The sequence below is a fragment of the Hylobates moloch genome, unplaced genomic scaffold, assembly GCF_009828535.3.
Source record: "Hylobates moloch isolate HMO894 unplaced genomic scaffold, HMol_V3 SCAFFOLD_1, whole genome shotgun sequence".
Classification (NCBI taxonomy): Eukaryota; Metazoa; Chordata; class Mammalia; order Primates; family Hylobatidae; genus Hylobates; species Hylobates moloch.
In genome coordinates this window covers 8,097,825-8,118,035 of record NW_026652276.1, presented here as the reverse complement: position 1 = coordinate 8,118,035, position 20,211 = coordinate 8,097,825, and the positions used below count along the sequence as shown (strand labels likewise).

Sequence of the window (20,211 nt, the reverse complement as noted above, 5' to 3'; positions counted from 1 at the left end):
TAACAGACGGCACCTGGAAAATCGGGTCAGTCCCACCCTCATACTGCGCTTTCCCAACGGGCCTGGAAAACGGCACACTAGGAGATTGTATCCCGCACCTGGCTCGGAGGGTCCTATGCCCACGGAGTCTCGCTGATTGCTAGCACAGCAGTCTGAGATCAAGCTGCAAGGCGGCAGCGAGGCTGGGGGAGGGGCGCCCGCCATTGCCCAGGCTTGCTTAGGTAAACAAAGCAGCCAGGAAGCTCCAACTGGGTGGAGCCCACCACAGCTCAAGGAGGCCTGTCTGCCTCTGTAGGCTCCACCTCTGGGGGCAGGGCACAGACAAACAAAAAGTCAGCAGGAATCTCCAGAGACTTAAACGTCCCTGTCTGACTGACAGCTTTGAAGAGAGTAGTGGTTCTCCCAGCACGCAGCTGGAGATCTGAGAACGGACAGACTGCCTCCTAAAGTGGGTCCCTCACCCCTGAGCAGCCTAACTGGGAGGCACCCCCCCCAGAAGGGAAAGACTGACACCTCACTGGGCCAGGTACTCCTCTGAGACAAAACTTCCAGAGGAACTATCAGACAGCTGAATTGGTGGTCTCACGAAAATCCGCTGTTCTGCAGCCACCGCTGCTGACACCCAGCCAAACAGGGTCTGGAGTGGACCTCTAGTAAACTCCAACAGACCTGCAGCTGAGGGTCCTGTCTGGTAGAAGGAAAACTAACAAACAGAAAGGACATCCACACCAAAAACCCATCTGTACATCACCATCATCAAAGCCCAAAAGTAGATAAAACCGCAAAGATGGGGAAAAAACACAGCAGAAAAACTGGAAACTCTAAAAAGCAGAGCACCTCTCCTCCTCCAAAGGAACGCAGTTCCTCACCAGCAACGGAACAAAGCTGGATGGAGGATGACTTTGACGAGTTGAGAGAAGAAGGCTTCAGACGATCAAACTACTCTGAGCTACGGGAGGAAATTCAAAACAATAGCAAAGAAGTTAAAAACTTTGAAAAAAAATTAGAAGAATGGATAACTAGAATAACCAATGGAGAGAAGGGCTTAAAGGAGATGATGGAGCTGAAAGCCAAGTTTCGAGAACTACGTGAAGATTGCAGAAGCCTCAGTAGCAGATGCGATCAACTGGAAGAAAGGGTATCGCAGATGGAAGATGAAATGAATGAAATGAAGCGAGAAGGGAAGTCTAGAGAAAAAAGAATAAAAAGAAATGAACAAAGCCTCCAAGAAATTTGGGACTACGTGAAACGACCAAACCTACGTCTGATTGGTGTACCTGAAAATGACGGGGAGAATGGAACCAAGTTGGAAAACACTCTGCAAGATATTATCCAGGAGAACTTCCCCAATCTAGCAAGGCAGGCCAACATTCAGATTCAGGAAATACAGAGAACGCCACAAAGATACTCCTCGAGAAGAGCAACTCCAAGACACATAATTGTCAGATTCACCAAAGTTGAAATGAAGGAAAAAATGTTAAGGGCGGCCAGAGAGAAAGGTCGGGTTACCCACAAAGGGAAGCCCATCAGGCTAACAGCTGATCTCTCGGCAGAAACTCTACAAGCCAGAAGAGAGTGGGGGCAGATATTCAACATTCTTAAAGAAAAGAATTTTCAACCCAGAATTTCCTATCCAGCCAAACTAAGCTTCATAAGTGAAGGAGAAATAAAATACTTTACAGACAAGCAAACGCTGAGTGATTTTGTCACCACCAGGCCTGCCCCAAAAGAGCTCCTGAAGGAAGCACTAAACATGGAAAGGAACAACCGGTACCAGCCACTGCAAAAACATGCCAAATTGTAAAGACTATCAAGGCTAGGAAGAAACTGCATCAACTAATGAGCAAAATAACCAACTAACATCATAATGACAGGATCAGATTCACACATAACAATATTAACGTTAAATGTAAATGGGCTAAATGCTCCAATTAAAAGACACAGACTGGCAAACTGGATAAGGAGTCAGGACCCATCAGTGTGCTGTATTCAGGAAACCCATCTCACGTGCAGAGACACACATAGACTCAAAATAAAGGGATGGAGGAAGATCTATCAAGCAAATGGAAAACAAAAAAAGGCAGGGGTTGCAATCCTAGTCTCTGACAAAATAGACTTTAAACCAACAAAGATCAAAAGAGACAAAGAAGGCCATTACATAATGGTAAAGGGATCAATTCAACAAGAAGAGCTAACTATCCTAAATATATATGCACCCAACACAGGAGCACCCAGATTCATAAAGCAAGTCCTGAGTGACCTACAAAGGGACTTAAACTCCCACACAATAATAATGGGAGATTTTAACACCCCACTGTCAACATTAGACAGATCATCTAGACAGAAAGTTAACAAGGATATCCAGGAATTGAACTCAGCTCTAAACAAAGTGGACCTAATAGACATCTACAGAACTCTTCACCCCAAATCAACAGAATATACATTTTTTTCAGCACCACACCACACCTATTCCAAAATTGACCACATAGTTGGAAGTAAAGCTCTCCTCAGCAAATGTAAAAGAACAGAAATTATAACAAACTGTCTCTCAGACCACAGTGCAATCAAACTAGAACTCAGGATTAAGAAACTCACTCAAAGCCGCTCAACTACATGGAAACTGAACAACCTGCTCCTGAATGACTATTGGGTACATAATGAAATGAAGGCAGAAATAAAGATGTTCTTTGAAACCAACGAGAACAAAGACACAACCTACCAGAATCTCTGGGACACATTCAAAGCAGTGTGTAGAGGGAAATTTATAGCACTAAATGCCCACAAGAGAAAACAGGAAAGATCCAAAATTGACACCGTAACATCACAATTCAAAGAACTAGAAAAGCAAGAGCAAACACATTCAAAAGCTAGCAGAAGGCTAGAAATAACTAAAATCAGAGCAGAACTGAAGGAAATAGAGACACAAAAAACCCTTCAAAAAATTAATGAATCCAGGAGCTGGTTTTTTGAGAAGATCAACAAAATTGATAGACCGCTAGCAAGACTAATAAAGAAGAGAGAAGAATCAAATAGATGCAATAAAAAATGAAAAAGGGGATATCACCACCGATCCCACAGAAATACAATCTACCATCAGAGAATACTACAAACACCTCTATGCAAATAAACTGGAAAATCTAGAAGAAATGGATAAATTCCTCGACAAATACACCCTCCCAAGACTAAATCAGGAAGAAGTCGAATCTCTGAATAGACCAATAACAGGTTCTGAAATTGTGGCAATAATCAATAGCTTACCAACCAAAAAGAGTCCAGGACCTGATGGATTCACAGCTGAATTCTACCAGAGGTACAAGGAGGAACTGGTACCATTCCTTCTGAAACTATTCCAATCGATAGAAAAAGAGGGAATCCTCCCTAACACATTTTATGAAGCCAGCATCATCCTGATACCAAAGCCAGGCAGAGACACAACCAAAAAAGAGAATTTTAGACCAATATCCTTGATGAACATTGATGCAAAAATCCTCAATAAAATACTGGCAAACCGAATCCAGCAGCACATCAAAAAGCTTATACACCATGATCAAGTGGGCTTCATCCCTGGGATGCAAGGCTGGTTCAACATACGCAAATCAATAAATGTAATCCAGCATATAAACAGAACCAAAGACAAAAACCACATGATTATCTCAATAGATGCAGAAAAGGCTTTTGACAAAATTCAACAACCCTTCATGCTAAAAACTCTCAATAAATTAGGTATTGATGGGACGTATCTCAAAATAATAAGAGCTATATACGACAAACCCACAGCCAATATCATACTGAATGGGCAAAAACTGGAAGCATTCCCTCTGAAAACTGGCACAAGACAGGGATGCCCTCTCTCACCGCTCCTATTCAACATAGTGCTGGAAGTTCTGGCCAGAGCAATCAGGCAGGAGAAGGAAATAAAGGGTATTCAATTAGGAAAAGAGGAAGTCAAACTGTCCCTGTTTGCAGATGACATGATTGTATATCTAGAAAATCCCATTGTCTCAGCCCAAAATCTCCTTAAGCTGATTAGCAACTTCAGCAAAGTCTCAGGATACAAAATCAATGTACAAAAATCACAAGCATTCTTGTACACCAATCACAGACAAACAGAGAGCCAAATCATGAGTGAACTCCCATTCACAATTGCTTCAAAGAGAATAAAATACCTAGGAATCCAACTTACAAGGGATGTGAAGGACCTCTTCAAGGAGAACTACAAACCACTGCTCAATGAAATAAAAGAGGATACAAACAAATGGAAGAACATTCCATGCTCATGGGTTGGAAGAATCAATATCGTGAAAATGGCCATACTGCCCAAAGTAATTTATAGATTCAATGCCATCCCCATCAAGCTACCAATGACTTTCTTCACAGAATTGGAAAAAACTACTTTAAAGTTCATATGGAACCAAAAAAGAGCCCGCATTGCCAAGTTAATCCTAAGCCAAAAGAACAAAGCTGGAGGCATCATGCTACCTGACTTCAAACTATACTACAAGGCTACAGTAACCAAAACAGCATGGTACTGGTACCACAACAGAGATATAGATCAATGGAACAGAACAGAGCCCTCAGAAATGATGCCGCATATCTACAACTATTTGATCTTTGACAAACCTGACAAAAACAAGAAATGGGGAAAGGATTCCCTATTTAATAAATGGTGCTGGGAAAACTGGCTAGCCATATGTAGAAAGCTGAAACTGGATCCCTTCCTTACACCTTATACAAAAATTAATTCAAGATGGATTAAAGACTTAAATGTTAGACCTAAAACCATTAAAATCCTACAAGAAAACCTAGGCAATACCATTCAGGCCATAGGCGTGGGCAAGGACTTCATGTCTAAAACACCAAAAGCAATGGCAACAAAAGCCAAAATTGACAAATGGGATCTCATTAAACTAAAGAGCTTCTGCACAGCAAAAGAAACTACCATCAGAGTGAACAGGCAACCTACAGAATGGGAGAAAATTTTTGCAACCTACTCATCTGACAAAGGGCTAATATCCAGAATCTACAATGAACTCAAACAAATTTACAAGAAAAAAACAAACAACCCCATCAAAAAGTGGGCAAAGGACATGAACAGACACTTCTCAAAAGAAGACATTTATGCAGCCAGAAAACACATGAATAAATGCTCATCATCACTGGCCATCAGAGAAATGCAAATCAAAACCTCAGTGAGATACCATCTCACACCAGTTAGAATGGCCATCATTAAAAAATCAGGAAACAACAGGTGCTGGAGAGGATGTGGAGAAATAGGAACACTTTTACACTGTTGGTGGGACTGTAAACTAGTTCAACCATTGTGGAAGTCAGTGTGGCGATTCCTCAGGGATCTAGAACTAGAAATACCATTTGACCCAGCCATCCCATTACTGGGTATATACCCAAAGGACTATAAATCATGCTGCTATAAAGACACACGCACACGTATGTTTATTGCGGCACTATTCACAATAGCAAAGACTTGGAACCAACCCAAATGTCCAACAACAATAGACCTGATTAAGAAAATGTGGCACATATACACCATGGAATACTATGCAGCCATAAAAAATGATGAGTTCGTGTCCTTTGTAGGGACATGGATGAAACTGGAAAACATCATTCTCAGTAAACTATCGCAAGGACAAAAAACCAAACACCGCATGTTCTCACTCATAGGTGGGAATTGAACAATGAGAACTCATGGACACAGGAAGGGGAACATCACATTCCGGGTACTGTTGTGGGGTGGGGGGTGGGGGGGGCGGGGACAGCATTAGGAGATATACCTAATGCTAAATGACGAGCTAATGGGTGCAGGAAATCAACATGGCACATGGATACATATGTAACAAACCTGCACATTGTGCACATGTACCCTAAAACCTAAAGTATAATAATAAAAAAAAATAATAAATAAAAAAAATAAAAAGAGTAAACTGTTAGTGGGCAAGTCCAAGGCCTCCCACCAGGATTATTTATTTCAACTTTTTTTTTGTCAAAGTTTTCAAACGTATAGCAAGGAGAGACTACAGTGTAATGAGCACCCATATATCCATCTTTGTATTACATAATTTTCAATATTTTATTATACTGATTCATGTATCTGCTCTTTTGTTTCTTTTTTTAAAATAACTTTTGGCTATAATTTTTTAATGGAAATGCTGGACATATCATTCTATCCCCAAATACTTCACTAAATATAAAAAGTAAGGAAAATTTGTTACATAGCCACAATATCATTATCATTCCTCACAGAATCAATAACTCTTTAATATTGTCTCACTCATAATGCATAATGAAATTTCCCCTGATTGTCCCAAAAATGTCTTTTATATGCAGATCAGTAGAATGGAGTTGAGAATCCAGATATAAACTCATACATCCTTGGCCAATTGGTCTTTGCTATGGTGTCAAGACTGTTCAAATGGGAAAGAATAATCTCTTCAACAGAGGTCGCTGTGACAGCTGCATATCCACATGCAAAAGAATGAAGACGCACCCTTATATGCAAAAACTAACTTGAAATGGATCAAATAGCTAAATAGAAAAGCCAGAAGTGTAAAAGTTTAGAAGGAAACATTTGGGGAAGTATTTATGACCCAGATTTGGAAATGGTTTCTGTGATGTGACACACACATTGTTGTGTATAAGAAACAACATCAACAAAAAACACAGACAAATTTGACATCAAAATAAAACACTTTTTTGCATCAAGGACACTATCAAGAGAGGGAAAAGACAACTCACAGGGCCTCCCTCACTAAGATGTGCAAGTACATGTACCTGCTTGACGTGGAGGCTCCTGGGAGGCGATCACAGTCCCAAAAGACCTGGAATTTCAAAATCCTGAATGTTAAGAGCCTGAGAGATCAATGTCCTACAAATATAATTCCAGAAAAAATAACTTTAAAAATTATTTAAAAGATGATCTGTTTATGTTTTAAAAGGGGATTTATTTGAAAAACATATAAAAACATGACAGACCACTTCATAGGCCCTTTTACACCATAAAATAGGTAATAATAACATACAGGTATCTTTGCAAGTGTAAACCCTCAGGTGCACTAATGACCTTCATATAGGCATATCAGTTGTGAGAAGATGAATCATGTTCTTAAAGTAATGGGTTAAAAAAGGAAAAGTATAAACATTTATTATTGTGGCTGATAATATTGTGCACTCAGGTTTACAGCTTTGATCATCTGAAATACCATGAAAAATGACTTGAGACTTGTCATGAGGTCAGTCAGAAACCTCTATGGGTCACCACCGCATACACAGTGCTTAAAGTGCCCAAGTCTTGAGAAATTTTTTTTGTTTGTTTTTTTGAGACAGAGTCTCGCTCTGTTGCCCAGGCTGGAGTGCAGTGGTGCGATCTCAGCTTACTGCAACATCTGCTGCCCGAGTTCAAGCGATTCTCCTGCCTCAGCCTCCTGGGTAGCTGGAATTACAGGCGCCCACCACCACAGCCAGCAAATTTTTGTATTTTTGGTAGACATGGGGTTTTGCCATGTTGGCCAGGTTGGTCTTGAACTCCTGACTTCAGATGATCTGCCCTCCTCAGCCTCCCAAAGTCCTGGGATTACAGGCGTGGGCCACCATGCCCGGCCAAGAAATTTTATCTTTCACAGATGCAGATGTACAAAAGGGACATCTCTTCATTATTGAGGACGTTTCAACATTTGTACATACATGCCTAATGCTTACACACTTACCCTTGTGCTAATGCACTTCCATGGAGTCAAATTTGTGAACATAAAATGAATTAGAATTCTCCATAAGTCTATACACAGTCTCTGCCTTCAGTGTTGGAAATGATATGAAGATGAAATACATAGCATAGCAAATTGTAAAAATAATGCTGACAATTTAACCTTGTGAAAAAACCTAAAAAGAAGAAAAAGTAAAAGGAAAAAAACCTCCAAATTAACTTATCCTGTGATTGTGATTTTTGGGATTTTAGCTGTTAGAGAGTTTAGATTTCAGGGAGTTAGACCTTAGGGATTTGGATCCTTAGGGAATCAATATTTCAGAATTCAACATTCGGGATTATGGGTTTTGGGGTTATGTCTTTCAGGATTGTGATCCAAACCCTATAGCATCTTGTTTGTTAGCATAACCTGTACAAATTTTAGATATATCTCTGTACTCCAGCAGAGCATCATGAAATTAAGTAGTTTACAGTAGAGAGTCTCAACCTATCAGTGATTAAAGAATAGAAAAAAAAATTTCTGCAGTTGATTATATATTCATAATTTTTTGTAACATATAACAAAAATGAAAAACTAGAAAGTGAAATGAAATAAACCACAGCCCTATAAAATGCAAAACTACTGATGATTGCTTGGCTGACATAGCAACACCAATTGCTACAGGAATTTCTAAGCATTTCCTGCAGGGTCTGCACCTGTGCTGAGGTGGTTAGGTAACACAACGAGCTGGAAACCACATCTTGAACAGCACTGTTTTAGACCCAGTCCAGTGGCTCTATGTGAGTAGTGTTTAATTAGAAATAAAGCCCGGCGCAGTGGCTCACGCCTGTAATCTCAGCATTTAGGGAGGCCGAGGCGGTCAGATCACCTGAGGTCAGGAGTTCGAGATCAGCCTGGCCAACATGGCAAAACCCCATCTCTACTAAAAGTACAAAAATTAGCACATCGTGGTGGCAGGCACCTGTAATCATAGCTACTTGAGTCTGAGGCAGGAGAATCACTTGAACCTGGGAGATGGAGGTTGCAGTGAGCCGAGATCATACCACCGCACTCCAGCCTGGGCAACAGAACAAGACTCTTTCTCAAAAAAAAAAAGAAAGAAAGAAAAAGTGAACAGAATACTTTCTGTTTTGTTAATGTGCTAAATACACGGTCACAAACAGTGACTAATTAGTGATCACCAGGGCAAAGTCTATCATCAGCTACCTGTTTTCCTTGTAACCTTGTGTTTTGGGAACCTAGCAACTCTACTCCCCACTAAGGTGACAACCCATGCAGGTTTGCCCAGAATATTCCCAGTTTAACACTGGAAGTCTCACATCCCAGGGGACTACTCGTTTCCCAAGTAGCAGGGACAGCGGGTCACTGTCACTGGAGCACTGGAAGCTGGCCACATCATTAGGAGATTCAGAAAGGGCACGACTTAAGGAGGCTCATGTTTCTCTTATCTTCTGCTTTCTGCTGTCATTTCCAACTGGTGACAAGTTCCTTCCACGCAGAAGCCAGGCCAGGAGATAAAGTCATCTTGTCCTAGAAAAACTGTTAGAAAGAAGGGAAACTGTCTAGTGTGTTTCCCCAAAAGAGTTTCACAGACTCTTCTCTTATCGGGGATATGGGGGTGGATGATCACTCCCCTGGTCTCCCTGAAGCAAGGACGCCTCTCTGGCCTCAGGGGGCCTGTCAGGCAAGTCTCTCCTGTCCCCCAAGGTTCACAGAGCCACATCCCTGCAAGAGCAATGCTGAGTGGGGTTGGCTTTGAGCCCCAGCCATTCTCTAACAATTCTTTTAGTGAAGTATCAGTGCCCATCCCCCCACTCCAGCATTTTTTGCCTCTTGCTATGATCAGTTTTCTCACTTTCACCTTTACACCTCTGTTCACTGAAAAATTACAGAAGTATGAGTTTGGAAAAGGAGTCTTTATTTCTTGGAAAAGGTTACAGCCTTCAAGGTGGCCGTCTAGCTGGCTGGGAAGCACAGCCTCCGGCAAAGACCAGAGACAGGCCTTTGAAAAGAGAAGGGTAGGGGAAGGAGCTTTATGCTGAACAAGTTGGCTAAACATACATATTCACCAGGTTACAGGAGGAGCTATGAATATTTATGAAGGCCGCCCTGACTCATGCGTATTGAACACACATGCATGTTACATATGACCCATGTTCACCCTGGGGTGGAGACATCACATTTAAATGGATTACAATTAGGCCTTATACATCAAAAGGTCTCTTCAGGAGGGCACAAAGGCACTCAAATTCACAGTCTCCATAAATGGGCCAGAACCAGTCTGTGGTCACCAGTCACTGGTCTTCTTACCAGGAGAAAGTTGCTGAAATCAGCCTCTTGTCCAATGAAAGCAGTATTTGTGGCTTATGGAACAAGGGATGGGCGTCAGTTAGTCAGCGTCTGGTCGAGCTGCACTTGTTTAACATTGTTTTTCTCTAGACCTGTGCTTATTTAGCTGCTAGAGAAAAAGCAAAACTCTGTGGCAGTCAGAACATAGTTTATTCTTTAAATGTAGGCGTCCATGACTTGACTCTTGCCCGGCATGGCTTGAGGTCTTGTGTGTAGTTTGGTGTCTGATTGCCACAAAAAATCCATTATGTCCATCTCATCTCTCTTTTAACATTAAAGTGGGTCAGTTGTGTTTAAACCACAAAAGGGAGGGAGTGAGACGAGGTGTGTCCAGGCTTCTGTCCCGTCGTGACTGTGACTCAGTTTTGAAGGTTTCTTTGGGGTCCTGCTGGCCAGGAGGGTTCCATTCACTTGTGGGAGACGGGCGGCGCTTAGTATTTTCTTTTCAGTTTACACCTTCCTGGGCTTCCCTATTAAGATGTGCAGATAAACACGCACATGCGTCATGTGGCAGCTCCCTTAGTTAAACATCTTTTTTTTTTTCCTTTCCTGTGAGCCCTCCTGAAACAGGTGAGCCCAGGTGGAGCCTCCGCCTGTGTTAGGAGCTAACCTTTCTACGTCTTTATGAAATCCCTGGTATCAGTTACTGCTGCTTCCCCTCACCAGCTTCTTTCCTTCAGTCTGCCCTGAGAACATGATACCCGACACAATACACCATCTCTTTGGCCCACTCAAGACATTCTGGTGATGCCCTGTGGCCTGCTGGCCCCCACTAGCTATCAAGGTCCCCCGTCATCTCGCCTTTCCTGGCTCATGGGCTTTATTTTATGCCACTCTTCATGCTCACAAGCACCTGCACCTGGTGGTTTAGTTTTTTTTTTGTGTTGCGCTAAAGGAATACCTGGGCTGGGTAATGTACAAAGAAGAGATAATATCTGGCCCTCAGTTCTGCAGGCTGTATAAGAAGCGTGGTACCAACATCTGTTTCTGGCAAAAGACTTGGGCTACTTCCACTCATGGCAGAAGGTGAAGGTGGAAGGTGCTGATCACATGGTGAGAAAGAAGCAAGAAAAAAAGGAGGGGTTGCCAGGATCTTTTTAACAATCAGTTCTTGCAGGAGCAATAGGACAGAAACTCACCCATTATCGGGAACAACGTACTAGGTCATTTGTGAGAGATCCATCCCCATAACCCAGATACCTCCCACTAAGCCCCACCTCCAACATTAGGGATCAAATTTCAACACTTGACTTGAGGGAGTCAGGTCTCTAAACTATATCATTTGATATGGTCAGTCTTTTTGATTGCAGCTATTCTAATGGGTATGTAAATTAAATTGCAATTTTAACTTGATTTTCCTATTTAAATATGATGTTGAGCATCTTTACATGTGACTGCCATCTGTATATGTTCTTTGGTAAATGTTCATATCTATGCCCCTTTTTAAGAAATTGGGTTTTCTCTTCATCATTGAGGTTTAAAAGTTATTTATATATTCAGGATATTTATCCTTTATCAGTTTGTGGACTTTTTTCCACGAAACTTTTCATTTTAGAAGAAATTTAGATTTATGGAAGGTATAATTCCTGTGCCTAGTTTCCTCCTTTCTTTTTTTTTTTTTTTGAGACAAAGTGTCACTCTGACACCCAGGCTGGAGTGCAGTGGGGCAATCTCGGCTCACTGCAACCTCTGCCTCCTGTGTTCAAATGATTCTTGTGCCTCAGCCTCCTGAGTAGCTGGGATTACAGGTGCACACCACCATGCCCAGCTAATGTTTGTATTTTTTTTATTGTACTTGAAGTTTTGGGGTACATGTGCACAATGTGCAGGTTTGTTACATATGTATCCATGTGCCATGTTGGTGTGCTGCACCCATTAACTCGTTATTTAGCATTAGGTGTATCTCCTAATGCTATCCCTCCCCTCTTCCCCCACCCCACAACAGTCACCGGAGTGTGATGTTCCCCTTCCTGTGTCCATGTGTTCTCATTGTTCAATTCCCACCTATGAGTGAGAACATGGGGTGTTTGGTTTTTTGTCCTTGCGATAGTTTACTGAGAATGATGATTTCCAGTTTCATCCACGTCCCTACAAAGGACATGAACTCAACATTTTTTATGGCTGCATAATATTCCATGGTGTATATGTGCCACATTTTCTTAATCCAGTCTATCGTTGTTGGACATTTGGGTTGGTTCCAAGTCTTTGCTATTGTGAATGGGATGGCTGGGTCAAATGGTATTTCTAGTTCTGGATCCCTGAGGAATCACCACACTGACTTCCACAATGTTTGAACTAGTTTACAGTCCCACAAAAACAAGAAATGGGGAAAGGATTCCTTATTTAATAAATGGTGCTGGGAAAACTGGCTAGCCATATGTAGAAAGCTGAAACTGTATCCCTTCCTTACACGTTATACAAAAATTAATTCAAGATGGATTAAAGACTTACATAAAGACTAAAACCATAAAAACCCTAGAAGAAAACCTAGGCAATACCATTCAGGACATAGGCATGGGCAAGGACATCATGTCTAAAACACCAAAAGCAAAGGCAACAAAAGCCAAAATTGACAAATGGGATCTAATTAATCTAAAGAGCTTCTGCACAGCAAAAGAAACTATCATCAGAGTGAACAGGCAACCTATAGAATGGGAGAAAAGTTTTGCAATCTACTCATCTGACAAAGGGCTGATATCCAGAATCTACAATGAACTCAAACAAATTTACAAGAAAAAAATCAAACAACCCCATCAAAAAGTGGGCAAAGGATATGAACAGACACTTCTCAAAAGAAGACATTTATGCAGCCAATAGACACATGAAAAAATGCTCATCATCACTGGCCATCAGAGAAATGCAAATCAAAACCACAATGAGATACCATCTCACACCAGTTAGAATGGCCATCATTAAAAAGTCAGGAAACAACAGGTGCTGGAGAGGATGTGGAGAAATAGGAACACTTTTACACTAAATTTATTTTACAATAAATTTAGATTTAAAGCAAGGGTGTGAAAAATTGCACTAAGAATTCCCATATATCTTTTGCCAGTTTCCCCTATTGCTAAATGTTAGGTTACTATGCATATATTTTTTTTTTATTATACTTTAAGTTCTAGGGTACATGTGCACAACATGCAGGTTTGTTACATATACATACATGTGCCGTGTTGGTTTGCTGCACCCATTAACTCGTCATTTACATTAGGTATTTTTCCTAATGCTATCCTTCCCCCATTTCCCCACCTCACAACAGGCCCTGGTGTGCGATGTTCCCTGCCCTGTGTCCAAGTGTTCCCACTGATCAAATCCCACCTATGAGTGAGAACATGTGGTATTTGGTTTTCTGTCCTTGCGATAGTTTGCTCAGAATGATGGTTTCCAGCTTCATCCATGTCACTACAAAGGACATGAACTCATCCTTTTTTATGGCTGCATAGTATTCCATGATGTATATGTGCCACATTTTCTTAATCCAGTCTATCATTGATGGACATTTGGGTTGCTTCCAAGTCTTTGCTGTTGTGAATAGTGCCACAATAAACATACGTGTGCATGTGTCTTTATAGTACCATGTTTTATAATCCTTTGGATACATACCCAGTAATGGGATGGCTGGGTCAAATGGTATTTCTAGTTTTAGATCCTTGAGGAATTGCCACACTGTCTTCCACAATGGTTGAACTAGTTTATACTCCCACCAACAGGGTAAAAGCGTTCCTGTTTCTCCACATCTTCTCCAGCACCTATGCACATTTATCACAACTCATTAACCAACACCGACACATTATGATGAACCAAAGTCTATGTTTTCTTCAGATGTCATTAATTTTTACCTAATGTCCTTGTTCTTTTCTGGGATCCCATCCAGGATACCACATGACATTTACTCATCACATTTGTTTCATCTCCTCTAGTCTGTGACAGTTTTTCAGAGTTTCCTTTGTTTTGATTACTTTGTCAGTTTTGAGCAATTCTCATGAGGTATTCTGTAGAGCGTTCCTCAGTTTGAGTTTGTCTGATGTTTTGATCCTGGTAACACAGGGGTTACTGGTTTTTAGGAGGAAGACTGCAGGGTAATGTGTTTTCCCGCTTTCTTGCGAATGGATACCCAACTGTTGAAGAGTCATCTTTTCCCCATAGAATTGCCTTTGCACCTTTGAAAAAACTTGGTTGCTCATACTTCTATTTCTGGGTATTCTATTTTGTTCCAATGATCTGTTTGTGAAATATTTGATTACTATAGATTTGTAATAAGTCTTGAAATTAGGTAATAATTGTTCACCATTTTTTTCTATTTTTTAAAGGTTATTTTTGCTATTGTAGGTCTTTTACATTTCCCTATGAATTTTAGAATCAGTTTGCCAATTTGTACAAAAAGATAGCCTGCTGGAATTTAGATTGGGGTTGTATTAAATTTATAGATCAACTAAGGAAAAATGACATTTTAACAATTTTGAGTTTTCTGATTCATGAACATATCTATTTATTCAGGTCTCTCACCAATGTTTTGTCATTTTCAGTGTACAATCTTTCACATCCTTTGTCAGATTTATCTCTTAGTATTTTTTATTTTTGATGCTATTTAGGTGCTATTTTCATTCCAATTTTCAATTGTTCATTGCTAGTACATTTGACCCTTGAAGAATGCGAGGATTGAGGTACCAACCCCCGAGCAGTAGAAAATTAGCATAGAAGGTTTTTGTGGGTTTCTTTTTGTTTTTTATTTTTGAGACAGAGTCATGTTCTTTTGCCTAGGCTGGAGTATAATGATGTGATCTCAGCTCAATGTAACCTCCACCTCCTGGGTTCAAGTGATTCTCCTGCCTCAGCCTCCAGAGTAGCTGGGATTACAGGCATGCACCATCACCCGCAGCTAATTTTTTGCATTTTTAGTAGAGATACGGTTTCACCATGTTGGCCAGGGTGGTCTCCAACTCCTGGCCTCCAGTGATACGCCCACCTTGACCTCCCAAAGTGCTGGGACTACATGTGTGAGCCACTGCAGCCAGCACACATAGAATTTTTGACTCCCTAAAAATTTAACTATTAATAGTCTACTGTACACTAGAAGCCTTACCAATAACAGAAACAGTTGCTTAACATATTTGGTACATTATATGTGTTATATACTGTATTATTATAACAAAGTCAGCTAGAGAAAAGAAAATGTTATTAAGAAAATCTTAAGGAAGAGAAAATTAAGTATTCATCAAGTGGAAGTGGATCATGATAAAGGTCTTCCTCTTGATTGTCCTCCATTGAGTAGGCTGAGAAGGAGGAAGAGGAGGGTTGATTTTGCTGTTTCAGGGGTGGCAGAGGGGAAAGAGGTGGAGGAGATGGAAGGAGGAGAGACAGGTACACTTGGTGTAACTTTACAGAATTACATCATAATTATTATTTGACTTTTTTGCCTTTGCAATTCTTTGAAAATGCTTTTATACAGTACTAATCCTTCTTCCCCATTTGCTTTAGTTTCAGTGCCCATTCATGGAAGGGTTTGTGTTGTAAAATAAGTCAAAAGTAGTCTTAATAATTGGAAGACTTTGCCAAACTATTTAATAGGAATTTGTTTTCTGGCACGCTTCTTCTATGTCTTCTTTAATATCTGGTACTGATTCAAAAGCACTCATCACCATCAAGTCATCTTCTGTTGATTCCTCTGGTGTGGTGTCTATTCGTTCTTGAATTTCTCCCAGATTCATATCTTGAAAGACCATATCCCCCACCTTTTGTTGCTGAATTAGAGATGTTGGGTTTGGAGGCAGGTAGACCACTATGACACCTTCAGTGTTGACCTCGTGGGTTCTGGGTGGCTATGGGCATTGTCCAAAAATCAAAAGAACTTTGAAAGACAGTCTCTTACTGGCAAGATATTTCCTGACTTCAGGGACAAAGTAATGATAGAACCAATCCAGAAAAATTGTTCTTGCCGAGGCCTTCTTGTACAACAAAAAAACTGGCAGTGGGTATTGATCTTTTCTCTTTAAGGCTTGGAGGCTAGCAGGTTTATGGATGGGGGCAGTCCTATTTGTAAACCCAAACATACAAACATACAAACTATGTCAAAGGCATAGCATGGCTACTGGGAAAGGAGGGTGAAAACACAAAGATGACATCACCTCTGACCTCAAGGAGTGCTCAGCAGACTGAGAGAGACAAGTACATATTTTCCTGAAGGAGGGCACTGGAGTGATGGCATGTTTAGAATGTGGAAGTTGAGCGGTCACTGAGAGGCAGCTCAGCAGAGTGCTCACACAAGGATTGGGCAGGCAACTTCCCACTGCGTGCGATGTATCTTAGGAAAGCCATTTAAAATAGGAGACGGTTACTTTCCATCAAGTCCCTGGTATGATCCACGGAAGCAGGGTTGTCAGTCTCATTTCAGCATTTTAGAGGCTTCTCAGGGTTTGGAAATGGAAGAAGACAAGCAGCAATATGTATGCATTGCAGAGACGCAGGCGAGCCCCAATTTAGGAGGTTAGGAGGTCAGTGCTAAGGGCCTGGTTTTCTTTGCTTGGAGCGTGAGTTGCCATCTTCTCTGGACAGAGAGTATTTGGTTGCCTAAAAGTAAAATCTAAATTTTGCTCTGGGACAAATTCCAAATACATTAGCTTTAATCAAATTTACTTTTACTTTATCTTTCTGAAGCTTCAAGGTCCAAAAGCATTGGTTAATAATTCTGCTTCTAAACTTAACATTGCAGCACAGGGCATGTTCTGCCCCCAGGGCAAAGACCGTAAGCTACTCTTGTCTGGAAAACATACAAATAGATATCTCAGCAAAGGCTACTCATGTATTCTTGTTCTTTTGGGTAAATCATTGTCAGTGACTGATTTTTTTATGAAAGGATAAATACACGCCCTCTATTGGGGTCAGGTTTTGTGCTGGTACTTCTCCCACCTACTATATCATAGGAGCTTAGAACCCCAGCTGCTTGCTCTCAGCTGCAGTTCTCTGATGGCTGGCACAGGGTGGACCAGCCCCCTTCCTTTATTTGTGTGTCTAATGCTGACCTGTGGCTTTGCTGAGGCAGGGAAGCTGCTGGTAGTGCCCATGGATGGGAGCCACTGGTTCACCATGAGGTCGGTGGTGGAGAAACTCATTCTCAGGGGGCATGAGGTGGTTGTAGTCATACCAGAGGTGAGTTGGCACCTGGGAAGATCACTGAATTGCACAGTGAAGACTTATTCAACTTCATTCACCCTGGAGGATCTGGACCAGCAGTTCAAGGCTTTTGCCAATGCTCAATGGAAAGCACAAATACGAAGTATATTTTCTCTATTAATGGGTTCATACAATGACATTTTTGACTTATTTTTTTCAAATTGCAGGAGTTTGTTTAAGGACAAAAAATTAGTAGAATACTTAAAGGAGAGTTCTTTTGATGCGGTGTTTCTCGATCCTTTTGATTTCTGTGGCTTAGTTGTTGCCAAATATTTCTCCCTCCCCTCTGTGGTCTTCTCCAGGGGAATACTTTGCCACTATCTTGAAGAAGGTGCACAGTGCCCTGCACCTCTTTCCTATGTCCCCAGAATTCTCTTAGGGTTCTCAGATGCCATGACTTTCAAGGAGAGAGTACGGAACCACATCATGCACTTGGAGGAACATTTATTATGCCACCGTTTTTTCAAAAATGCCCTAGAAATAGCCTCTGAAGTTCTCCAAACACCTGTTACGGCATATGATCTCCACAGCCACACATCAGTTTGGTTGCTGCGAACGGACTTTGTTTTGGACTATCCCAAACCCGTGATGCCCAACATGATCTTCATTGGTGGTATCAACTGCCATCAGGGAAAGCCATTGCCTATGGTAAGTTATCTCTCCTTTAGCACCTTAAGAATACTTCAGCTTTGGAAATTAAAAAAGGATTCTTCACTGAACTGTGATTTGACATTTTCATTTGTTTCATTTCAAATTTCTTTCCAGTTTAACAAATTATTTTGTGCCAATGCATGTACTCGTCAGTAGCAAATTTTATAAAACTGCCCTTCTTGAAGATATGTATTTATAATTTATAAAATTGTAGATCATATTCAGCCTACATTTTTAAGTACCATGTTTAGAAAAGTACCACAAACCACAGTAAGAAATGAAAATTCCCTTTTTTGTTAATTCTATATGACCCTCCTAGAGGAAATGGTCTTAGTTTTGTGTACATTCTTTTCATTTTTTTAAAAAAGTACTTTAGGTATACACAATATCTGATGTAAATTCTCACACCTATTTTGTTAAAATAAAATCTAGTATTGGGCTGGACATACTCTTTTCTTTGCATTTTTCACTTGCCAATAAATAATAGATACCTTTATAGACCAGTACAGACAGATTTGACAAGTTCTATTAATAATTGCATAAAATACTTTACTTTGGATGCAATGTAGTTTTTTTTTGATAAGAGGTTCACATATTCTTTTTTATTTTATTTTTATTTTATTATTACTATACTTTAAGTTTTAGGGTACATGTGCACAACGTGCAGGTTTGTTACATATGTATACATGTGCCACGTTGGTGTGCTGCACCCATTAACTCATCATTTAGCATTAGGTATATCTCCTAATGCTATCCCTCCCCCCTCCCCCAAGCCCACAACAGTCCCTGGTGTGTGATGTTCCCCTTCCTGTGTCCATGTGTTTTCATTGTTCAATTCCCACCTATGAGTGAGAACATGCGGTGTTTGGTTTTTTGTCCTGGCGATAGTTTGCTGAGAATGATGGTTTCCAGTTTCATCCATGTTCCTACAAAGGACGTGAACTCATCATTTTTTATGGCTGCATAGTATTCCATGGTGTATATGTGCCACATTTTCTTAATCCAGTCTATCATTGTTGGACATTTGGGTTGGTTCCAAGACTTTGCTATTGTGAATAGTGCCGCTATAAACATACATGTGCAGGTGTTTTTATAGCAGCATGATTTATAATCCTTTGGGTATATAGCAATGTAGTTTTTAACCAATTAATATTGATATAGATTTAGGCATTTTGCATTTTTTGCCTTTATGAATCAGGCCATGTAAACACTCTTTAATACTTTCCTTACATGAATATGTTTCCATTTTCTTGCTTTTATTTTAGTTGACTAGAGCCCTACATGTAGGGTTACAGGATTTTCATGAATTGAGAAGGATTGGCATCTTTTTGCTATTATGTCTTCCTGTTCAGGAATATGTATGTCTCACTATTTATTCAGATCTTGTTTTATATACACAAATAAAATTTTTCACTATACAAGCATTTTTTGTTTCTTATTAACATTTATTCCTCAGCATTTCATTATTTTTGAAACTATTAGGTACAGGACAATTTTTCCATTTCTACATGTAACTGACTATGGGTAATTAAAGTTTTGTTTTTTGCATATGTATCTTGTATCCAGCCACATTGCTAACTTTTCTTATTATTTTGTAGTATACAGTAGATGTACAATATACAGTGTTATCTGCAAAGAATTCCCTTCTCTGATATTTATACCACTTATTTTGCTTTGCTGGAGCATAGACTTCCAAAACACTATTGAGTAATATTGTGAGAGTAGCCAGTTTAAATAGGGATTCAATCACTTGTGATTGAAAAGTCCGTGACAAATACCAGAATAACATTCTTAGCAAATGTGTAGTTGGTTAAATCCAGATGAAATACCTAATGTCTAATCTCAGTATATTTTTTTGGAGGGATGGAGTATACAATTTATCTATTGCTCTGGCTTCTTACACGGTTCAGTAGACTTGGTAACAGTCATATTCTCTCACATATTGGCAGATGTTTGGTGAAAGAGTGACTGTTCAGCCAACTCATGGGAAAGTGAAATAATGCTCTTTCTAAAAAGCAGGAGGACTACAGTTGTAGGCCTTTCACAATTAGGCATGACTTTCAGATCTTCACAAGACTAGGCTAGGAGATGCAAGCGGCAGAAATCTAAGAGGTTAGACTTGTCTAAGCACTTTGCTCCCCTTTACCCTCCATAAATTATAGTACCCTCCATTAATTATAGTACCAGGCACCACTTATGTGTTGCCTGCACCCCACAACCTTTGGCTGAGGGTGAGGCCTTGCCACTTCCTGAACCCACACTGAATTCATTGTGCCTCATAGGGTCACCCAGAGGCCTTTAGAAATATAAAAACCTATATATGATT

General features: G+C 40.4%; 2 protein-coding genes across 2 annotated transcripts in view; one reads left to right on the top strand and one right to left on the bottom strand.

Annotated features, from left to right (window-relative positions):
- Positions 1-9,044: 9,044 nt before the first annotated feature.
- The window catches only part of LOC116809379 (dnaJ homolog subfamily B member 3), a 70,304-nt gene continuing 59,137 nt past the window's right edge, over positions 9,045-20,211 (bottom strand). The window contains 1 exon segment of the mRNA XM_058437344.1: positions 9,045-9,254. The gene's annotated coding sequence lies outside the window, so the exon portion shown is untranslated.
- On the top strand, positions 17,028-17,959 carry LOC116810044 (UDP-glucuronosyltransferase 1A9-like). The gene is given in 2 exon segments (XM_032753723.1): positions 17,028-17,916; positions 17,919-17,959. Coding segments are annotated over 2 exon segments (930 nt in total).